This window comes from Pristiophorus japonicus, chromosome 14, assembly GCF_044704955.1.
Source record: "Pristiophorus japonicus isolate sPriJap1 chromosome 14, sPriJap1.hap1, whole genome shotgun sequence".
Lineage (NCBI taxonomy): Eukaryota > Metazoa > Chordata > Chondrichthyes > Pristiophoridae > Pristiophorus > Pristiophorus japonicus.
In genome coordinates, this window is record NC_091990.1 from 106392509 (window position 1) to 106413153 (window position 20645).

At 52.1% G+C, this 20645-nt stretch overlaps 1 protein-coding gene across 1 annotated transcript in view; it reads left to right on the forward strand.

Annotated features, from left to right (window-relative positions):
* The window catches only part of ctr9 (CTR9 homolog, Paf1/RNA polymerase II complex component), a 67593-nt gene that overhangs the window by 24278 nt on the left and 22670 nt on the right, over positions 1-20645 (forward strand). The window contains 7 exon segments of the mRNA XM_070899452.1: positions 2353-2589; positions 3376-3465; positions 5535-5663; positions 10740-10865; positions 10868-10943; positions 17122-17210; positions 19828-20013. Of these exon segments, the coding sequence (XP_070755553.1) occupies positions 2353-2589; positions 3376-3465; positions 5535-5663; positions 10740-10865; positions 10868-10943; positions 17122-17210; positions 19828-20013 (933 nt within the window).

The following is a 20645-nucleotide window of genomic DNA, read 5'->3' on the forward strand; positions in this document are numbered from 1 at the left end:
TAATCTGTGTCTGGAGGCGGAAGATGTTTCTTAATGAATTCTTTGCGTCTGTTTTCACAAAGGATAGAGGCACTGCACATACTGCTATCAAGGAGGAGTGTGAAACTCTGGATGAAATAAACATAGTGAGAGAGGAGGTATTAAGGGGTTTAGCAGCTTTGAAAGTTGATAAATCCCCAGGCCCGGATGAAATGCATCTCAGGCTGTTGAGCGAAGCAAAAGAGGAAATAGCAGAGGCCTTGACCATCATTTTCCAGTCCTCTTTGGATTCAGGCATGATGCTGGAGGACTGCTAATGTAGTACCTTTGTTTAAGAAAGGGGAAAGGGATAGGCCGAGTAATTACAGGTCTGTCAGCCTAACCTCAGTGGTGGGAACATTATTGGAAAAAATCCTGAAGGACAGGATAAATCTACATTTAGAAATGCAAGGATTAATCAGGGACAGTCAGCACGGATTTATTAAGGGAAGATCGTGTTTAACTAACCTGATTGAATTTTTCGAGAAGGTAACCAGGAGGGTCGATGAGGATAGTGCGTACAATTTAGTGTATATGGACTTTAATTAGCAAAGCTTTTGATAAGGTCCCACATGGCAGACTGGTCACGAAGGTAAAAGCCCATGGGATCCAGGGCAAAGTCGCAAGCTGGATCCAAAATTGGCTTAGAGATGGGAAACAAAGAGTAATGGTTGATGGATGTTTTGTGACTGGAAGGATTTTTCCAGTGGAGTTCCGCAGGGCTCAGTACTGAGTCCCTTGCTTTTTGTGGTGTACATTAATGATCTAGATTTGAATATAGGGGGTATGATTAAGAAATTAGCAGATGACACTAAAATTGGCTGTGTGGTTAATAATGAACAGGAAAGTCATGGACTGCAGTGGGATATCAATCTACTGGTCAGGTGGGCAGAACAGTGGCAATTGAATTTAATTGGAAAAGTGTGAGCACTTGGGGAGGGCTAATAAGGAAAGGGTATATACATTAAATGATAGGCCACTTAGAAGTGTAGATGAACAAAGGGACCTTGGAGTGCTTGTCCACAGATTCCTGAAAGTAGGCCAGGTGGATAAGGTCATTAAGAAGGGATACGGAATGCTTGCCTTTATTAGCCGAGGCAGAGAATACAAGAGCAGGGAGGTTATGCTTAAATTGTATAATACATTGGTTAGGCCACAGCTGGAATACTGCGTGCAGTTCTGGTCACCGTATTAAAGGAGGGACGTGATTGCACTGGAGAGGGTACAGAGGAGATTTACGAGGATGCTGCCTGGAATGGAGAATCTTAGCTATGAGGACAGATTGGGTAGGTTGGGTTTGTTCTCATTGGAACAGAAGAGGCTGAGGGGAGACCTCATTGAGGTGTATAAAATTTTGAGTGGCCTGGATATAGTGGATAGCAAGGGCCTATTTCCCTTGGTGGAGGGGTCAATTATGAGGGGCCATAGGTTTAGAGTGGTTGGTGGAAGGTTGAGAGGGAATTTGAGGGGAAGCTTCTTCATGCAGAGGGTTGTGAGGTCTGGAACTCACTGTCTGAAAGGGTGGTAGAGGCAGAAACTCTCACCACATTTAAAAGGTGCTTGGATGGGCACTTGAAGTGCTGTAACCTGCAGGGTTACGGACCTAGAGCTGGTAAGTGGGATTAGACTGGATAACCTCTTGTTGGTTGGCGTAGATACGATGGTGAGTACTTCAGGGAATCTAATACGGTCAGAGTGATCTCCAGGAGTAGTTTCGATCGCCTGAATGGGTCAGAGGAATTTTCCCAGATTTGTTTTTCCTCAATTAGCCTGGGTTTTTATCTGTTTTTTTGCCTCTCCCAGGAGATCGCATGGCTCCGGGTGGGGTGGAGTTTTAAATGTAGCGATACATAGGGTATCGCGGTTATGTGGAGCGGTCTGGTTGGGCCAGATGCTCTTTATCTGTCCACCATTGTTCATAGGTTTACATGTAGCCTTCAGGGCTGCTGACCGAGGGCCGTGCGGCTCTTTGTTGGCTGGTGCGGACACGATGGGCTGAAATGGCCTCCTTCTGCGCTGTGAATTCCTATGTTTCTATGTAAGAGAGGACAGGGTGGAGATGTGAGATTAGTTTCCTCTGGTTAAAGAGCTTGGGCTGACTGGCCACCTTCCGCAACTTCTAGGATCTCACGAATCGTAAACCAGGCCTATCCTCCGGTTTCTCTGAACTCAGACACGGTTCGCTTTTCTGTGTGAGCTTCCTTCCATGAGCAGTATAGATGCGCACATTCAATTGATTCTTCTCGGCGGGCTGTTGCGTACCTGGAGCACGAGCGTAAGCTTGAGATCTTGCCATCGCCAGCTGCACCAACATCTTTTGTCTTCTATCCACAGGGTGATTATGACCAGGCTTTCCAGTACTATTACCAAGCCACGCAGTTTGCTTCCACCACCTTCGTCCTGCCTTTCTTTGGCCTTGGGCAGATGTACATTTACCGGGGGGACAAGGAGAACGCAGCACAGTGCTTCGAGAAAGTTCTCAAGGCCTATCCCAACAATTACGAAACTATGAAGATTCTGGGATCGCTCTATGCCACCTCAGACGAGCAGGAGAAGAGGGAAGTTGCAAAGGTACACGACTTTGGATTGTTAACTTTCTCAACTTAGAACATAAGAAATAGGAGCAGGAGTAGGCCATTTGGCTACTCGAGCTTGCTCCGCCATTCAATAAGATGCTCTGATCTTGGCCTCAACTCCACTTCCCCACCCGCTCCCCATATCCCTTTACACCCCTGTAGTTGAAGAACCTGTCTATCTCAGCCTTAAATATATTCAAAGACACAGGCTCCGCAGCTCTCTGGGCAGAGAATTCAAAGATTCATGACCCTCTGAGAGAAGAAATTCCTCCTCAGCTCCGTTTTAAATGGGTGACCCCTTATTCTGAAACTATGCCCCCTAGTTCTAGATTCCCCCACGAGGGGAAACTTCCCCTGAGCATCTACCTTGCCAAGCCCTCTCAGAATCTTGTCTGTTTCAATAAGATCACCTCTCATTCTTCTAAACTCCAATGGGTACAGGCCCAACCTGCTCAACATTTCCTCATAAGACAACCCCTTCATCCCAGGAATCAACCTCGTGAACCTTCTCTGAAATGCTTCCAATGCAAGTATATCCCTCCTTAAATAAGGAGTCCACTCTAGATGTGGTCTCACCAGTTGTAGCAGGACTTCCCGATATTTATACTCTATCCCTTTTGCAATAAAGGTCAACATCCCATTTAGCTTGCTGATTACTTGCTGTGCCTGCATTCTAACTTTTTCTGTTTCATGTACGAGGACTCCCAGTTCCCGCGAACTTGTTTTGGTGTGTCACTTCACAGCCTTAAAACTCTTAAAATGCATTCCTCTTATTTTTAAGGGACATCTAAAGAAAGTGACTGAACAGTACCCTGATGACGTGGAGGCCTGGATTGAACTGGCACAGATCCTTGAGCAGTCAGACATTCAGGTACAGAAACAAAACCCTGCAGATGCTGGAAATCTGGAATACAAACAGACAATGCTGGAACTACTCAGTAGGTCAGGCAGCGTCTGTAGAGAGAGAAACAGAGTTAACGTTTCAGCTCGACCTTTCATCAGAACTGGAAGAAGTTAGGGATCGAAATTCGTTCCTGCCGTTTTTGAGGCTGTGTCACCGGCTGAGTGCTGATTTTAACGCCAGGTGGGTAGGTGCTGCCGCAAGCTGCCAAATTCAGTTTTGCCGGCCAAAGATGAGAGAGCAACGTTAAAAGTGGCATTGCACACTCATCCTCAGGCGCCAACAGAGTGGCATCTCCAGAGCCGACTAAATTTCCTGACGGTAGGCTGCCGGCCTGCGAGTTTAAAAAAAAATGAAGAAAACAAAGTTTTCCACAGATTCCCTCACCCACACTTTCCCACTGGTCCCATTAATGCCTAAATGCTAAAAAAAAATAAACATAAACATTTACCTTGATCCCTGGACGTTCCCGCCCTGGGATCCCCAATGTCCCACCACCGTTCTCAGGTTGTACGGAGGCCTGCTGATAAGGTCACCACACTCACCAAATATCGCAGCGGCACAGCAGCGTTGCATGCTCAATGACATCACCATGTGGGTGGTGGCAGAGCGTGCAAAGGTAAGTCTTGCCGCCCCCCCCCCCCATCGCCCAACTAAATTTACCGTCAGCCCAGGAACCCGTCGCTGCCGGTGTTTAGGACTTAACCGCCCGTTAGCTGCCCCTCTCCGGTGGCAACGGGTGGCGTTTTTAAAAAAAAAAAAGAATTTCGACCCCATAGAGTTTTAATAGGTTTTAAGCAAGTGCAGAGGCAGGAAAAGAACAAAAGGGAAGGTCTGTGAACGGGTGGAAGGCAGGAGAGATTAAATGACAAAAGGGCAGAGATGGAGTGAGGTGAAAGGAGACCGTAATGGGATAAGTAAAGAAACATGGCAGAATCATCGCCAGCACCCGCTGTCCGAAAGAATAGGAGAAGTGGTTATGATGAGGTTTTTGAAATCAGTGATCAATATTCAGGTACGTCTGTTGCAGTTAGTGGTTAGAGAGAGAAAGAACTCGTGTTTATTTATCACCGTGTCACGTCCTCAGGACGCTCCAGGACACTTTACAGCCAGTGAAGTACTTTTTGTAGTGCAGTCACTGTTGTAACGTAAGGAAACATAGCAGCCAATACGCGCACAGCAAGCTCCCACAAACGAGATACGTGACCAGTTAATCTGTTTGTTGCGGGAAGATTGTTTTCCAGAACGTTTCCTGCCCTCTTCCAACAACCACCTGAATAGGTAGACGGAGACTCGGTTTAACGTCTCATCCAAAAGGATGGTTACTTCTGCCGTGCAGCGCTCCCTCAGTACTCCACAGAAAGTGTCAGCCTAGATTGTGTGCTCAGATCCCAAGAGTGGGATTCAAACCAACCTTCTGGCTCTCGGACAGCCTGACACTAGTATAGTGAACCTTGGCATAGGAATAAATTGTCTGAATGAGGTGAACAGTTAGTTGTGCCCGCTTACTGTAGAAAGATGAGCTTGAGGAGAGACCAGTAACACAAGTTGCCATAAAGCATTGATACAATGAGAGTGCCTCTGACAGGAAGGTTGAGGGGGGTAGGGATGACCAAGCTTGTGTTCTCTGTGTTACGTTTTCATCTGCCATGTGTCTGCCCATTTCACCAGTCTGTCTGTGACCTCCTGAAGTCTGTTACTATCCTCCTCATTGTTTACTACATTTCCGAGTTTCGTTTCATCTACAAACTTTGAAATTATGCTCCCTGTACCCAAGTGCAGGTCATTTAAGACGTATCAAAATTGAGACCAGGTGGTAGCAGGAATTTCAGGCAACGGGTGATAAATATCTGGAGTAAGCTGCCCGGCACAGTATCAGCAACACGGACATTGGGGTGTGACTGAACACAATTGGGTGGGGAGCTGGGCGTGAGCGACATAGAAATTCGATGGGCCGAATGGACTTATCTTGTCCTTAGCTTTTATTGTATTCCTGCACACATGTTCAGTGACCGGACCTTGTTGAATTTTGTTTGTAGGGTGCGCTATCGGCCTACGGGACAGCCACGCGCATCCTTCAGGAGAAGGTGCAGGCTGACGTGCCTCCTGAGATCCTCAACAATGTTGGGGCACTTCACTTCCGATTGGGAAACTTGGGTGAAGCCAAGGTAATCCTCTCCAGACATTTAAACCAGCGGTTTTCCATCTTGTCCCATAGCACTGCAAATCTGAGAATTATTAATAATCTAATGCAGAATTCCCCCTTTCTTTATCCCCTCTTCGCCCCTCCCTCTTTCTTTATCCCCTCTTCCTCCTTGTCCCCCCCCCTCGACCTCCTTGTCCCCCCTCGACCTCCTTGTCCCCCCCTCGACCTCCTTGTCCCCCCCTCGACCTCCTTGTCCCCCCCTCGACCTCCTTGTCCCCCCCTCTTCCTCCTTGTCCCCCCCTCGACCTCCTTGTCCCCCCCTCGACCTCCTTGTCCCCCCCTCGACCTCCTTGTCCCCCCCTCGACCTCCTTGTCCCCCCCTCGACCTCCTTGTCCCCCCCTCGACCTCCTTGTCCCCCCCTCGACCTCCTTGTCCCCCCCTCGACCTCCTTGTCCCCCCCTCGACCTCCTTGTCCCCCCCTCGACCTCCTTGTCCCCCCCTCGACCTCCTTGTCCCCCCCTCGACCTCCTTGTCCCCCCCTCGACCTCCTTGTCCCCCCCTCGACCTCCTTGTCCCCCCCTCGACCTCCTTGTCCCCCCCTCGACCTCCTTGTCCCCCCCTCGACCTCCTTGTCCCCCCCTCGACCTCCTTGTCCCCCCCTCGACCTCCTTGTCCCCCCCTCGACCTCCTTGTCCCCCCCTCGACCTCCTTGTCCCCCCCTCGACCTCCTTGTCCCCCCCTCGACCTCCTTGTCCCCCCCTCGACCTCCTTGTCCCCCCCTCGACCTCCTTGTCCCCCCCTCGACCTCCTTGTCCCCCCCTCGACCTCCTTGTCCCCCCCTCGACCTCCTTGTCCCCCCCTCGACCTCCTTGTCCCCCCCTCGACCTCCTTGTCCCCCCCTCGACCTCCTTGTCCCCCCTCGACCTCCTTGTCCCCCCCTCGACCTCCTTGTCCCCCCCTCGACCTCCTTGTCCCCCCCTCGACCTCCTTCTCCCCCCCTCGACCTCCTTCTCCCCCCCTCGACCTCCTTCTCCCCCCCTCGACCTCCTTCTCCCCCCCTCGACCTCCTTCTCCCCCCCTCGACCTCCTTCTCCCCCCCTCGACCTCCTTCTCCCCCCCTCGACCTCCTTCTCCCCCCCTCGACCTCCTTCTCCCCCCCTCGACCTCCTTCTCCCCCCCTCGACCTCCTTGTCCCCCCCTCGACCTCCTTGTCCCCCCCTCGACCTCCTTGTCCCCCCCTCGACCTCCTTCTCCCCCCCTCGACCTCCTTCTCCCCCCCTCGACCTCCTTCTCCCCCCCTCGACCTCCTTCTCCCCCCCTCGACCTCCTTCTCCCCCCCTCGACCTCCTTCTCCCCCCCTCGACCTCCTTCTCCCCCCCTCGACCTCCTTCTCCCCCCCTCGACCTCCTTCTCCCCCCCTCGACCTCCTTCTCCCCCCCTCGACCTCCTTCTCCCCCCCTCGACCTCCTTCTCCCCCCCTCGACCTCCTTCTCCCCCCCTCGACCTCCTTCTCCCCCCCTCGACCTCCTTCTCCCCCCCTCGACCTCCTTCTCCCCCCCTCGACCTCCTTCTCCCCCCCTCGACCTCCTTCTCCCCCCCTCGACCTCCTTCTCCCCCCCTCGACCTCCTTCTCCCCCCCTCGACCTCCTTCTCCCCCCCTCGACCTCCTTCTCCCCCCCTCGACCTCCTCCTCCCCCCCTCGACCTCCTCCTCCCCCCCTCGACCTCCTTCTCCCCCCCTCGACCTCCTTCTCCCCCCCTCGACCTCCTTCTCCCCCCTCGACCTCCTTCTCCCCCCCTCGACCTCCTTCTCCCCCCCTCGACCTCCTTCTCCCCCCCTCGACCTCCTTCTCCCCCCCTCGACCTCCTTCTCCCCCCCTCGACCTCCTTCTCCCCCCCTCGACCTCCTTCTCCCCCCCTCGACCTCCTTCTCCCCCCCTCGACCTCCTTCTCCCCCCCTCGACCTCCTTCTCCCCCCCTCGACCTCCTTCTCCCCCCCTCGACCTCCTTCTCCCCCCCTCGACCTCCTTCTCCCCCCTCGACCTCCTTCTCCCCCCCTCGACCTCCTTCTCCCCCCCTCGACCTCCTTCTCCCCCCCTCGACCTCCTTCTCCCCCCCTCGACCTCCTTCTCCCCCCCTCGACCTCCTTCTCCCCCCCTCGACCTCCTTCTCCCCCCTCGACCTCCTTCTCCCCCCCTCGACCTCCTTCTCCCCCCCTCGACCTCCTTCTCCCCCCCTCGACCTCCTTCTCCCCCCCTCGACCTCCTTCTCCCCCCCTCGACCTCCTTCTCCCCCCCTCGACCTCCTTCTCCCCCCTCGACCTCCTTCTCCCCCCCTCGACCTCCTTCTCCCCCCCTCGACCTCCTTCTCCCCCCCTCGACCTCCTTCTCCCCCCCTCGACCTCCTTCTCCCCCCCTCGACCTCCTTCTCCCCCCCTCGACCTCCTTCTCCCCCCCTCGACCTCCTTCTCCCCCCCTCGACCTCCTTCTCCCCCCCTCGACCTCCTTCTCCCCCCCTCGACCTCCTTCTCCCCCCCTCGACCTCCTTCTCCCCCCCTCGACCTCCTTCTCCCCCCCTCGACCTCCTTCTCCCCCCCTCGACCTCCTTCTCCCCCCCTCGACCTCCTTCTCCCCCCCTCGACCTCCTTCTCCCCCCCTCGACCTCCTTCTCCCCCCCTCGACCTCCTTCTCCCCCCCTCGACCTCCTTCTCCCCCCCTCGACCTCCTTCTCCCCCCTCGACCTCCTTCTCCCCCCCTCGACCTCCTTCTCCCCCCCTCGACCTCCTTCTCCCCCCCTCGACCTCCTTCTCCCCCCCTCGACCTCCTTCTCCCCCCCTCGACCTCCTTCTCCCCCCCTCGACCTCCTTCTCCCCCCCTCGACCTCCTTCTCCCCCCCTCGACCTCCTTCTCCCCCCCTCGACCTCCTTCTCCCCCCCTCGACCTCCTTCTCCCCCCCTCGATCTCCTTCTCCCCCCCTCGACCTCCTTGTCCCCCCTCGACCTCCTTGTCCCCCCCCTCGACCTCCTTGTCCCCCCCCTCGACCTCCTTGTCCCCCCCCTCGACCTCCTTGTCCCCCCCCTCGACCTCCTTGTCCCCCCCCTCGACCTCCTTGTCCCCCCCCTCGACCTCCTTGTCCCCCCCCTCGACCTCCTTGTCCCCCCCCTCGACCTCCTTGTCCCCCCCCTCGACCTCCTTGTCCCCCCCCTCGACCTCCTTGTCCCCCCCCTCGACCTCCTTGTCCCCCCCCTCGACCTCCTTGTCCCCCCCCTCGACCTCCTTGTCCCCCCCCTCGACCTCCTTGTCCCCCCCCTCGACCTCCTTGTCCCCCCCCTCGACCTCCTTGTCCCCCCCCTCGACCTCCTTGTCCCCCCCCTCGACCTCCTTGTCCCCCCCCCTCGACCTCCTTGTCCCCCCCCTCGACCTCCTTGTCCCCCCCCTCGACCTCCTTGTCCCCCCCCTCGACCTCCTTGTCCCCCCCCTCGACCTCCTTGTCCCCCCCCTCGACCTCCTTGTCCCCCCCCTCGACCTCCTTGTCCCCCCCTCGACCTCCTTGTCCCCCCCTCGACCTCCTTGTCCCCCCCTCGACCTCCTTGTCCCCCCCTCGACCTCCTTGTCCCCCCCTCGACCTCCTTGTCCCCCCCTCGACCTCCTTGTCCCCCCCTCGACCTCCTTGTCCCCCCCTCGACCTCCTTGTCCCCCCCTCGACCTCCTTGTCCCCCCCTCGACCTCCTTGTCCCCCCCTCGACCTCCTTGTCCCCCCCTCGACCTCCTTGTCCCCCCCTCGACCTCCTTGTCCCCCCCTCGACCTCCTTGTCCCCCCCTCGACCTCCTTGTCCCCCCCTCGACCTCCTTGTCCCCCCCTCGACCTCCTTGTCCCCCCCTCGACCTCCTTGTCCCCCCCTCGACCTCCTTGTCCCCCCCTCGACCTCCTTGTCCCCCCCTCGACCTCCTTGTCCCCCCCTCGACCTCCTTGTCCCCCCCTCGACCTCCTTGTCCCCCCCTCGACCTCCTTGTCCCCCCCTCGACCTCCTTGTCCCCCCCTCGACCTCCTTGTCCCCCCCTCGACCTCCTTGTCCCCCCCTCGACCTCCTTGTCCCCCCCTCGACCTCCTTGTCCCCCCCTCGACCTCCTTGTCCCCCCCTCGACCTCCTTGTCCCCCCCTCGACCTCCTTGTCCCCCCCTCGACCTCCTTGTCCCCCCCTCGACCTCCTTGTCCCCCCCTCGACCTCCTTGTCCCCCCCTCGACCTCCTTGTCCCCCCCTCGACCTCCTTGTCCCCCCCTCGACCTCCTTGTCCCCCCCTCGACCTCCTTGTCCCCCCCTCGACCTCCTTGTCCCCCCCCCGACCTCCTTGTCCCCCCCTCGACCTCCTTGTCCCCCCCCCGACCTCCTTGTCCCCCCCCCGACCTCCTTGTCCCCCCCCCGACCTCCTTGTCCCCCCCCCGACCTCCTTGTCCCCCCCCCGACCTCCTTGTCCCCCCCTCGACCTCCTTGTCCCCCCCTCGACCTCCTTGTCCCCCCCTCGACCTCCTTGTCCCCCCCTCGACCTCCTTGTCCCCCCCTCGACCTCCTTGTCCCCCCCTCGACCTCCTTGTCCCCCCCCTCGACCTCCTTGTCCCCCCCCTCGACCTCCTTCTCCCCCCCCTCGACCTCCTTCTCCCCCCCTCGACCTCCTTCTCCCCCCCTCGACCTCCTTCTCCCCCCCCTCGACCTCCTTCTCCCCCCCCTCGACCTCCTTCTCCCCCCCTCGACCTCCTTCTCCCCCCCCTCGACCTCCTTCTCCCCCCCCTCGACCTCCTTCTCCCCCTCCTCGACCTCCTTGTCCTCGCCCCACCGCGCCCCCCCCCCCCTTTCTCCAGCTCCCCCCGATTCCTTCTTCCACCCTCTCCATCCCCACCGTCTTCGGGAGGGTTTGTGTATAGTTCCCGTCCTAAGGGCTGTGCAAACCTTTTTTGTTGGTCGTAAACAAAATAGCAGATAAAATAAACAAAAGTACCGAAACTACAACCCACTTCATACTGTAGTTGCTGATCCCCCTCCGACACACTTGTCCCACTGCTTTGTATGCTGTTTATAAAATGAATTGTCCTGTCTTGGCAGAAATACTTCCTGGCGTCACTGGAACGTGCCAAGGCTGAAGCAGAGCACGATGAGCATTATTACAACGCCATCTCAGTCACCACCTCCTATAACCTGGCCAGGCTTTATGAGGCCTTGTGTGAATTTATGAGGCCTTGTGTGAATACCATGAGGCAGAAATATTGTACAAGAATGTTTTAAGAGAACATCCAAATTACGTAGACTGTAAGTAATTCCTTGGGTCTGTTTCTTATTGGGTGGTGGGGAATGTTACACTTTATATAGATGGCCAAGGATAGAAGTGAAGCTGTGGTTTTTGGTCCTGGTCGGTCGGTTTTGGATCATGTTTTTCGGTACAGTGAATTCACGTTGCTTGAGAAGACTGTTGTTTATTTAACTGTAGCGTTGATTGTGACTGTGAGAAGATGGCGAGTGATTTGAGGTCATTCACGACCTCAGGACGTCGCATAGCACTTTACAGCCAATGAAGTACTTTTGAAGTGTATTCACTGTTGTAATATTTGCAAACGCTTCAGCCTTGCATTTTGCACTTGTGTGCTTGGCTCCGCCATCATTGGCCTGTCTGCCCTCTCATGTGGACGTAAAAGATCCCATGGCACTATTTTGAAGAAGAACAGGGGAGTTCTCCCCGGTGTACTGGGGCCAATATTTATCCCTCAATCAACACAACAAAACCAGATTATTTGGTCATTATCACGTTGCTGTTTGTGGGAGCTTGCTGTGCACAAATTGGCTGCTGCAGTTCCTACATTACAAAAGTGACTACACTCCAAAAGTACTTTGTAAAGCGCTTTGAGACGTCCAGTGGTCGTGAAAGGCGCTATATAAATGCAAGTTTTTCTTCTAATGTAGGAAGCCCGGCAGCCGAATTGTGCACGGCAAGATCCCACAAACAATGTGATCATGACCAGATAATCTATTTTAGGATGTTGGTTGAGAGATAAAGATTAGCCCAGGGCACGGGGGAGAACTCCCCTGCTCTTCTTTGAAATACTACCATGAGATATTTTATGCATACCTGAGAGGGCAGATGAGGGGGTCTCGGTTTAACGTCACATCCAAAAGACGGCACCTCTGACAGTGCAGCTATCCCTCAACACTGCCCTGGAGTGTCAGCCTAGATTTATGTGCTCAAGATTCTGGAGTGGGACTTGAGCCCACAACCTTCTGAGCCACTGAGCCACGGCTGTCAGCAGAGTTGTTAACAGTCCCAAGTAATTGGCTGAATAAGTACTAGAAAGTATGAAAAATTTCAATTGATGTAGTGCCCTATTGTGTGTCTCCGGAACGAGCCACAGCACCATAGGCTGGATTTTGGGCTTTTTGGATTTCGGGGTGTTAAAGTTAGCACCTGAAAATAGTTTGCGCCTCCGACTGCAAATTTCGGCGAAAATGTAAGTTGGAGGAGCGTTGGGGTTAAGTCAGGCATTGCACAATGGACTTTGTGCGCGAGCCGAAACTTGCGGCAGTAAAGAAGTTTACTTGTTGTTTAGTGCCCTGCAACATAATGTTGTACATTTTATGGTTTTATTTTGGTGGAGGTGTTTTTGTGACTTTGTTACAGTAAAATTTATGACCCATCACTTGCCATTGGTGTCTTGTGCATCATTCCAACATGGTGTATTTGGACTTCCAGAAGGCATTTGACAAGATGCCACATAAAAGATTACAGCACAAGATAAAAGTTCACGGGGTTGGGGGTAATATATTAGCATGGATAACTAACAGAAAACAGAGAGTCGGGATAAATAGTTCATTCTCTGGTTGGCAACCAGTAACTAGTGGGGTGCCGCAGAGATCAGTGCTGGGACCCCAACTATTTACAATCTACATTAACGACTTAGAAGAAGGGACTGAGTGTAACGTAGCCAAGTTTGCTGACGATACAAAGATGGGAGGAGAAGCAATGTGTGAGGAGGACACAAAAAATCTGCAAAAGGACATAGACAGGCTAAGTGAGTGGGCAAAAATTTGGAAGATGGAGCATAATGAGGTCATGCACTTCGGCAGAAAAAAATCAAAGAGCAAGTTATTATTTAAATGGAGAAAGATTGCAAAGTGCCACAGTACAGCGGGACCTGGGGGTATTTGTGCATGAAACACAAAAGGATAGTATGCAGGTACAGCAAATGATCAGGAAGGCCAATGGTATCTTGGCCTTTATTGCAAAGGGGATGGAGTATAAAAGCAGGGAAGTCTTGCTATAGCTTGTAAGGTATTGGTGAGGCCACACCCTGGAATACTGCGTGCAGTTTTGGCTTCCATATTTACGAAAGGATATACTTGCTTTGGAGGCAGTTCAGAGAAGGTTCACTAGGTTGATTCCGGGGATGAGGAGGTTGACTTATGAGGAAAGGTTGAGTAGGTTGGGCCTCTACTCATTGGAATTCAGAAGAATGAGAGGTGATCTTATCGAAACGTATAAGATTATGAGGAGGCTTGACAAGGTGGATGCAGAGAGGATGTTTCCACTGATGGGGGAGACTAGAACTAGAGGGCATGATCTTAGAATAAGGGGCCGCCCATTTAAAACAGAGATGAGGAGGAATTTCTTCTCTGAGGGTTGTAAATCTGTGGAATTCGCTGCCTCAGAGAGCTGTGGAAGCCGGAACATTGAATAAATTTAAGACAGACAGTTTCTTAAATGATAAGTGAATAAGGGGTTATGGGGAGCGGACAGCGAAGTGGAACTGAGTCCATGATCGGATCAGCCATGATTGTATTGAATGGCGGAGCAGGCTCGAGGGGCCGTATGGCCAACTCCTGTTCCTATTTTTTATATTCTTACGTTCACCGGAGATGTGCCTTTATGGGGGCACATAGTGTGCCCAGTATTAGCTCCATCCCTCGGTTTCCTCCATTTATCCATTTAGGAGAACCGGTTCATTACGAGCTGGCGACGTGCGACTCTTGGTCCGGCAGCAGCTCTATGCTGCTTCCCCCGTTGATGGTGTGACTATCCAATGGGGGCCTCACCAGGCTCCTCTTCGTCGTCCTCCTCCTCCTGAGGTGGGCCTGCAATCCCCACTGGCAATGCCTGGCTCCTCATGATGGCCAAGCTGTGCAACATGCAGCACACCACAATGAATTTGGATACCTATTGAGGGGCGTATTGAAGGCTGTCTCCAGAGCGGTGCAGGCATCGGTCTGCCTGTAGGAGATGCCATATCTCTGTCAGCACTTCCTTTTGGAAGCGCTGCCTTCTCGCACACTGCTTCTCAGAGAGCTGGGAGTCTGAGCGTTGGTACCTTTAAGCTGGTGGGGTGTAAGCCCTCCTCCCTGGACGTCTTCGGCCTCTCATAATCCGTGGGCTGACATGGCCAAGAGCCCTTCTTCTAGCTTGACTCTGCCTGGCAATAGCATGGAGCATGTTACGCTGGCAAACTAGTGATGCCCCCATTAAATGTTCTCACTGAGGTTGTAAGGACACTGTAATGGCAGATAAAATTGAAGTTTGCAAGTTGGAGCTTCACACAGCATTATGTGTGCAACCGTTGCAGTCAATATGACCTGCGATGTAGGATCCTACCCTTCATTTAAAAATGCTGCCAGTACCGTCTGCCGCACCCTGGGACCGCCTGTTTTTTTTCGGGTGTTTCTTGGGGCGGGCGTTCAGGCCGAATGTTCCATCCGGGGCGCTAGCGCAGCGTTGCACGAACATTGACGTCGTTGTCACGCTAAAAATAGAGGGTGGGGCGGTAAGTTTTTGTGCTGGCGCAAACCAATAGCCGAATTTATTCCTGGGCGGTAAATCCTGGACACCCGGCATAACGCCCAAAAACAGCATTTAATGCTCCGACGGGGTGCTAACCGAGGCGCAATTAGCCGAAAATCCAGCCTCATATGTACCATCAATTGCTTTGAAACGCAGTGGTAACATCACGGTAGCCATTTTATTCATAGTAAGGCCCCGCAGTGAGAGGCCTGATTTTGGTGGTGGTGGTTGAGGGAGTGTTGACCAGCACACCGGGAGAGACCCCTGCTTTTCTTACCCTGCTCCCTCCATGGCCTCATCACTCCCCAGCTCTGTAACCTCCTCCAGCCCTACACTTGTGCATTGCTCCCTCCCTTTGCCCTTCCATTGACGGCCATGCCTTCAGCATCTACACCCCACGCTCTGGAAATCCCTCTCTAAACCTCTCATCCCTCTCTTCCTTTAAGACCCTCCTTAAATCCCACCTCTGACCAAGCTTTTGTCACCTCCTAATCTTCCCTTCCTTGCCTCGGCGTCCATTTTATGATTCTTGGCTCATGTGAAGCCCCTTGGGACATTTTTCAAAGTTATAAGTGCAAGTTATATAAATACAAGTTATTGCTTGAATGTTATGATTTAGAACATACTGTCTGCAGGGGTGGCGGAAGCAGATTCAATAGAAACTTTCAAAAGGGAATTGGATAAATACTTGAAAAGGAGAAAATTGCAGGGCTGTGGGGAAAGCATAGAACAATAGAATGGTTACAACACAGAAGGAGGCCATTCGGCCCGTTGAGCCCATGCCGTCTCTCTGCAAGAGCACTTCAGCAAGTCCCACTCCCCCACCATTTCCCCATAGCCCTGCAAATGTTTTGCCTTCGGGTACTTATCCAATTCTCTTTTAAAAGCCACAATTGAATCTGCCTCCGCCACCCTATCAGGCAGTGCATTCCAGATCCTAAAGCAGGGAAGTGAGATTAACTGGATGGCTCTTTCAAAGAGGCACAATGAGTGAAATGGCCTCCCTCTGTGCTGTAAGATTATACAATTCTATTATAGTGCTTAGGATCTTTATCATCCATCTGAATCACCAGAACAGGCAGGCTTAGCCACGGTTTAATGGACGGCACCGTAGCACTCCCTCGGTGCTGAGATACTGAGCTGCATCAGTTACAGGCTTCGGTGGGGCTCCAACCCTCCACCTTCTGACTCCGGCTCAAGTGCTACCAACTGAGCTAAGCTGTCATAGGTCTCCATATTACGAAAAGGGCATGGAGGCACTGGAGAAGATGCAACAAAAATTGATCATATGATACTAGAACTGAGAGGTTATAACTCTCAGAAAGATTGATTCTCTGATTCTCTAGAAAAGCGAAGGCTGAGGGGGGAACCTGAAGATTATGAATGGGTTCGATAAGGTAGACGTAGAGAAGATGTTTCCACTTGTGGGGAGACCAACACTAGCAGCCATCAATATAAGATAGTCACTAATAAATCCAATAGGGAATTCTGGAGAAACTTCTTTACCCAGTGAGTGGTGAGAATGGAACTCGCTACCACAGGGAGTGGTTGAGGCATTTAAGGGGAAGCTGGATAAACACACGAGGGAGAAATAATCAGAGGGTTATGCTGATAGGGTGAGATGAAGAGGGGTGGGAGGAGGCTCGTGTGGAACATAAACACCGACACGGAGCAGTTGGGCCGAATGGCCTGTTTCTGTGCTGTAAGTATTATGTAATACTATGTAATGTAATATCTTAAAAATGCTATGCTCTTTAAACCTTGTACAACAATCTTGGTGATTTGTGAATGAGGGTAGTGAGTTACATTACTAACTAATAATCCAGAGAGCACGAGTTCAAATCACACCGTGGGCATTTTGAGAATTTGAAATCAGTATTTTTTTAAAGTCTTGAAATAAAAAGCTGACCGTGAAGCTGTAGGATTGTCGTAAAAACCCAACTGGTTCACTGATGTCCTTTCGGGAGAGAAACCTGCTGTCCTTACCCGGTCTAGGTCTATAGGTCACAAACCAACGTAGTTAACTCTTAACTGTCCTCTGAAGTGTCCTAACAAGCTCTTCCGTTGTATCACACTGCTCTGGCAGCAGTTCAATATGAAGGGCAATTAGGGATGGGCAGTAAATGCCGGCCTTGCCAGTGATGCCCACATCCTGAGAATGAATTTTAAACAACTTGATAGCAGCGCTTATACAGAAGATGTGTCTAGGGACTGACTTTCTCTCACAAACGCACAAATCGCAGCTCGCTCAAGATAATGTGCCTACCCAGAATCTGCAGTGAGCTTCTTGGGATTCAGACTTGTGTTCCTGAAATAAGTCTGGAAGCAGGTGTCTTGCACGAGTGTTATGAGATCTCTAAATTGAGTTTAATACCTTTTAGGGACCTAGTTCCTCGAAGGGGTGGTGCAGCGTTGGGTAAGGTTAATATGTGCCCCGAGCTAGGTGGCTGATTGGAAATAATCCTAGTTGAAATAATCGCACCGATTTCCCCTTGCTGTGTAATTTCACACGAGTGGCCATGTCGGGGTAATGAAGGCCAGGGGCTCTCTTCCTCTTGTGATTATTCCGCAGGAACGGGTCCTTCATAAGTCCACACTCCTTTGCAGCGTATAACAGAACTGGAAAGATTTTTTACTGTGTTTTCTACCTGTACAATCTCCACACAGGTTACCTACGCTTGGGCTGCATGGCAAGAAACAAGGGGAATTTTTACGAAGCCTCCGATTGGTTTAAAGAAGCTCTACAAATCAACCAGGTCGGTTCAAATGAAATCCATTTATATAGCACCTTTAACATAGTAAAACTTCCCAAGGCACTTCACAGGAGCTTTTTCAGGCAAAATTTGGCAGCGAGCCACATATGGAAATATGAGGGCAGGTGAACAAAAGCTTGATCAAAGAGGTAGGTTTTATGGAGCGTCTTAAAGGAGGAGAGAGAGGCAGCGAGGTTTAGGGAGGGGAAAGTGACTGAGTTGCTGTAAAACCGTAACCGAACCTCGCAATGTAAACCAAATCTTGTACACCAACAAAACCTTGCATTTATACAGCGCCTTTAACATAAAACGACCCAAGGCGCTTCACAGGAGCGTTACCAAACAACATTTGGCATCAAGTCACTTAAGGAGATATTAGGACACTTGGTCAATGAGGTAGGTTTTAAGGAGCGCCTTAAAGGAGGAGAGACCATCAGAGAGGTTTAGGGAGGGAATTGCAGAGCTTGGGGCCCAGACAGCTGAAGGCACGGCCACCGATGGCGGAGTGATGAAAATCACGATGCGCAAGAGGCCAGAATTGGAGGAGCGCAGAGATCTCTGAGGGTTGTGGGGCTGGAGTAGGGCACAGAGAGGGACGAGGCCATGGAGGAATTTGAAGACAAGGATGAGAATTTTTAAAATCAATGTTATAACCTCACTAACACCACCTACACCCACAAGTAAAAACACGTGCTGGAAATACTCTGGCAGGTTTAACGCTTTCAGGTGTAGATCCTCCATCAAAACGTGCTGACTATTGCGCACTTCCGTGCACTAGTGTGTTGGAATGTGGAGTGATGCAGCTGATGCAGGGTTTATTGCCCATTTCTAATCGTCCTGCTGGCATTGGGAGTTATCCGCACTACGTAGGCCCAACAGTTCCCTTCTCTCGGGCGTTAGTGAACCAGCTACGGTTTTACTTTCTCCCTCCCTAAACCTCTCCGACTCTCTACCCCTCTCTCCTCCTTTAAGATGCTCCTTAAAACCTACCTCTTTGACCAAGCTTTTGTTCACGTGTTCTAATATCTCCTTATGTGGCTCGGTGTCAAATTTTGCCTGAAAACACTCCTGTGAAATGCCTTGGGATGTTTTACTACGTTAAAGGCACTATATAAATGGAGCTTGCTGTTGTTCCTGGTGTCAACTTGTCATTTAACAGATTTGTTGAATTCAGTGGCATGCTGGAATTCTTCTTGGGTCGTCCCTTGGAGTCGGGGGTGACTTGCTGGAATATAACATCGCTAGTCCAGTATCCTACCCGCTCGGCTGATGTACCCGGTTACACTTTCTACTGTCTCTTCAACTGTTGCTTTGATGACCTACGGGCCTTGGTTTATACAGTTGCCCCTTACCATGAGCTTTTGTACCATGAGTCTTACATAGAATTACATAGATTTACAGCACAGAAACAGACCATTCTGCCCAACTGCTCCGTGCCGGTGTTTCTGCTCCACACGAGCTTCCTCCCACTCCTCTTCATCTCAACCCATCAGCATCTCCTTCCATTCCTTTCTCCCTCATGTGTTTATCCAGCTTCCCTTAAATGCATCGATACTATTCGCTTCAACCACTCCCTGTGGCAGCGAGTTCCACATTCTCACCACTCTCTGGATAAAGAAGTTTCTCCTGACTTCCCGATTGGATTTATAAATGACTGCCTTATAATGATGGCCGCTAGTGTTGGTCTCCCCCACAGGTGGAAACATCTTCTCTGTGTCCACACTATCGAGCACTTTTGCTGAGGTTTCATCTTTGCCATAGTTGGGTTGATGGACCAGATTTCCTTATTCCCTTTGCAGTTTCAGAAAGCAGTTAACATGGTGAGGCGTGTCGGAATATTTGGAAGTAGGAGCTGTACTGATCTAGGGTGCCCAACCATTTATTCACCCTGGGGCCTTTTATTTTACTTCAGCATCTTCCAATATCTCCATACTGTGACTCTGGAAATTTGCTACATTTTACTAAATCCTTGCTCCAATAATCACTTGCCGAATAGACTGACAAAGACACACAGACACCAGTCACAGATCGCTTACAAACCCACGGACCCGCACGCACTCACACAGATCCGCACACACATCCCACCCATACAGGAATCAAGGGATATGTGGATAATGCGGGAAAGTGGAGTTGATGTGGAAGGTCAGCCATGATCTTATTGAATGGCGGAGCAGGCTCGAGGGCCCGAATCCTGCTCCTGTTTCTTATGTTCTCATGACTCGCAAGCACACTGATTCCACAGACTCACAGACACGCACTCATGCACACAGACACACACGCACACGCACAGACTCTCACATACACACACAAGTCCACGTACACAGACCCACACACACTCTCTCACACTCCTGCACAAGCATTATGCACCGGGTTCCCAACCACGGTGGAAGGGTTGACACCTACACACAGTTCTCTCTCGCTCTGGGTTGTGTCCAGCAGCTTGAATTGAGACTGCCGAGTTGAATCAGTTTGTTTCTCCCTCGCTCCTCCCTGTTACTGAAGATGCCAGCTGAACCTCGAGCTGTGGATATAAAGGAAGGATGCTCAGAGATGCCCACTCATAAACAATTGCCAATAACAGCCACCTTAAGTTAACCATTTGTTTAATTTTTCTTCTCAGGATCATCCAGACGCGTGGTCGTTGATTGGGAATCTTCACTTGGCCAAACAGGAATGGGGACCAGGACAGAAGAAGTTTGAGCGAATCTTGAAACAGCCATCCACTCAGAATGACACTTACTCCATGTTGGCCTTGGGCAATGTTTGGCTTCAGACCTTACACCAACCGACCAGAGACCGAGAGAAGGTAAGAAAAGACAAAGACTTTCACTTACATAGCACCTTTCACACCTCAGGACACCCAAAGCACTTTACAGCCAGTCAAGTACTTTTTGAAGTGTAGTCACTGTTGTAATGTAGGAAATGCAGCAGCCAATTTGCACACAAGCAAGCTCCCACAAACAGCAATGTGATAATGACCAGATAATCTGTTTTAGTGATATTGGTGGAGGGATAAATATTGGCTTCAGGACACCAAGGAGAACTCCCCTGCTCTTCTTCGAAATAGTGGCCATGGGATCTTTTACATTCACCTGAGAGAGCAGGCAGGGGCTTCAGTTTTGACGTCTCATACGAAAGACGGTACCTCCGACAGTGCGGCGCTCCTTCAGTACTGCACTGGGACTGACGGTCTGGATCTTGTGCTCAAATCTTTGGATTGGCGTTTGAACCCACAACCTTCTAACTCAGAGGCGTGACGCTACCCACTGAGCCACAGCTGGGCAGAAAGCTTTACTCATATAAGGAAACGGGTAGAATGCCTACATCTCCCTGTGAAGGGACTATTTAGACCACTTCGCCACGGGCGATGAGTGAGGGGCCCCAGTGAGGGTCAGTACTGAGCAAACAGAGGGGAGGAGAGGATGCCTTTAAAGGGAC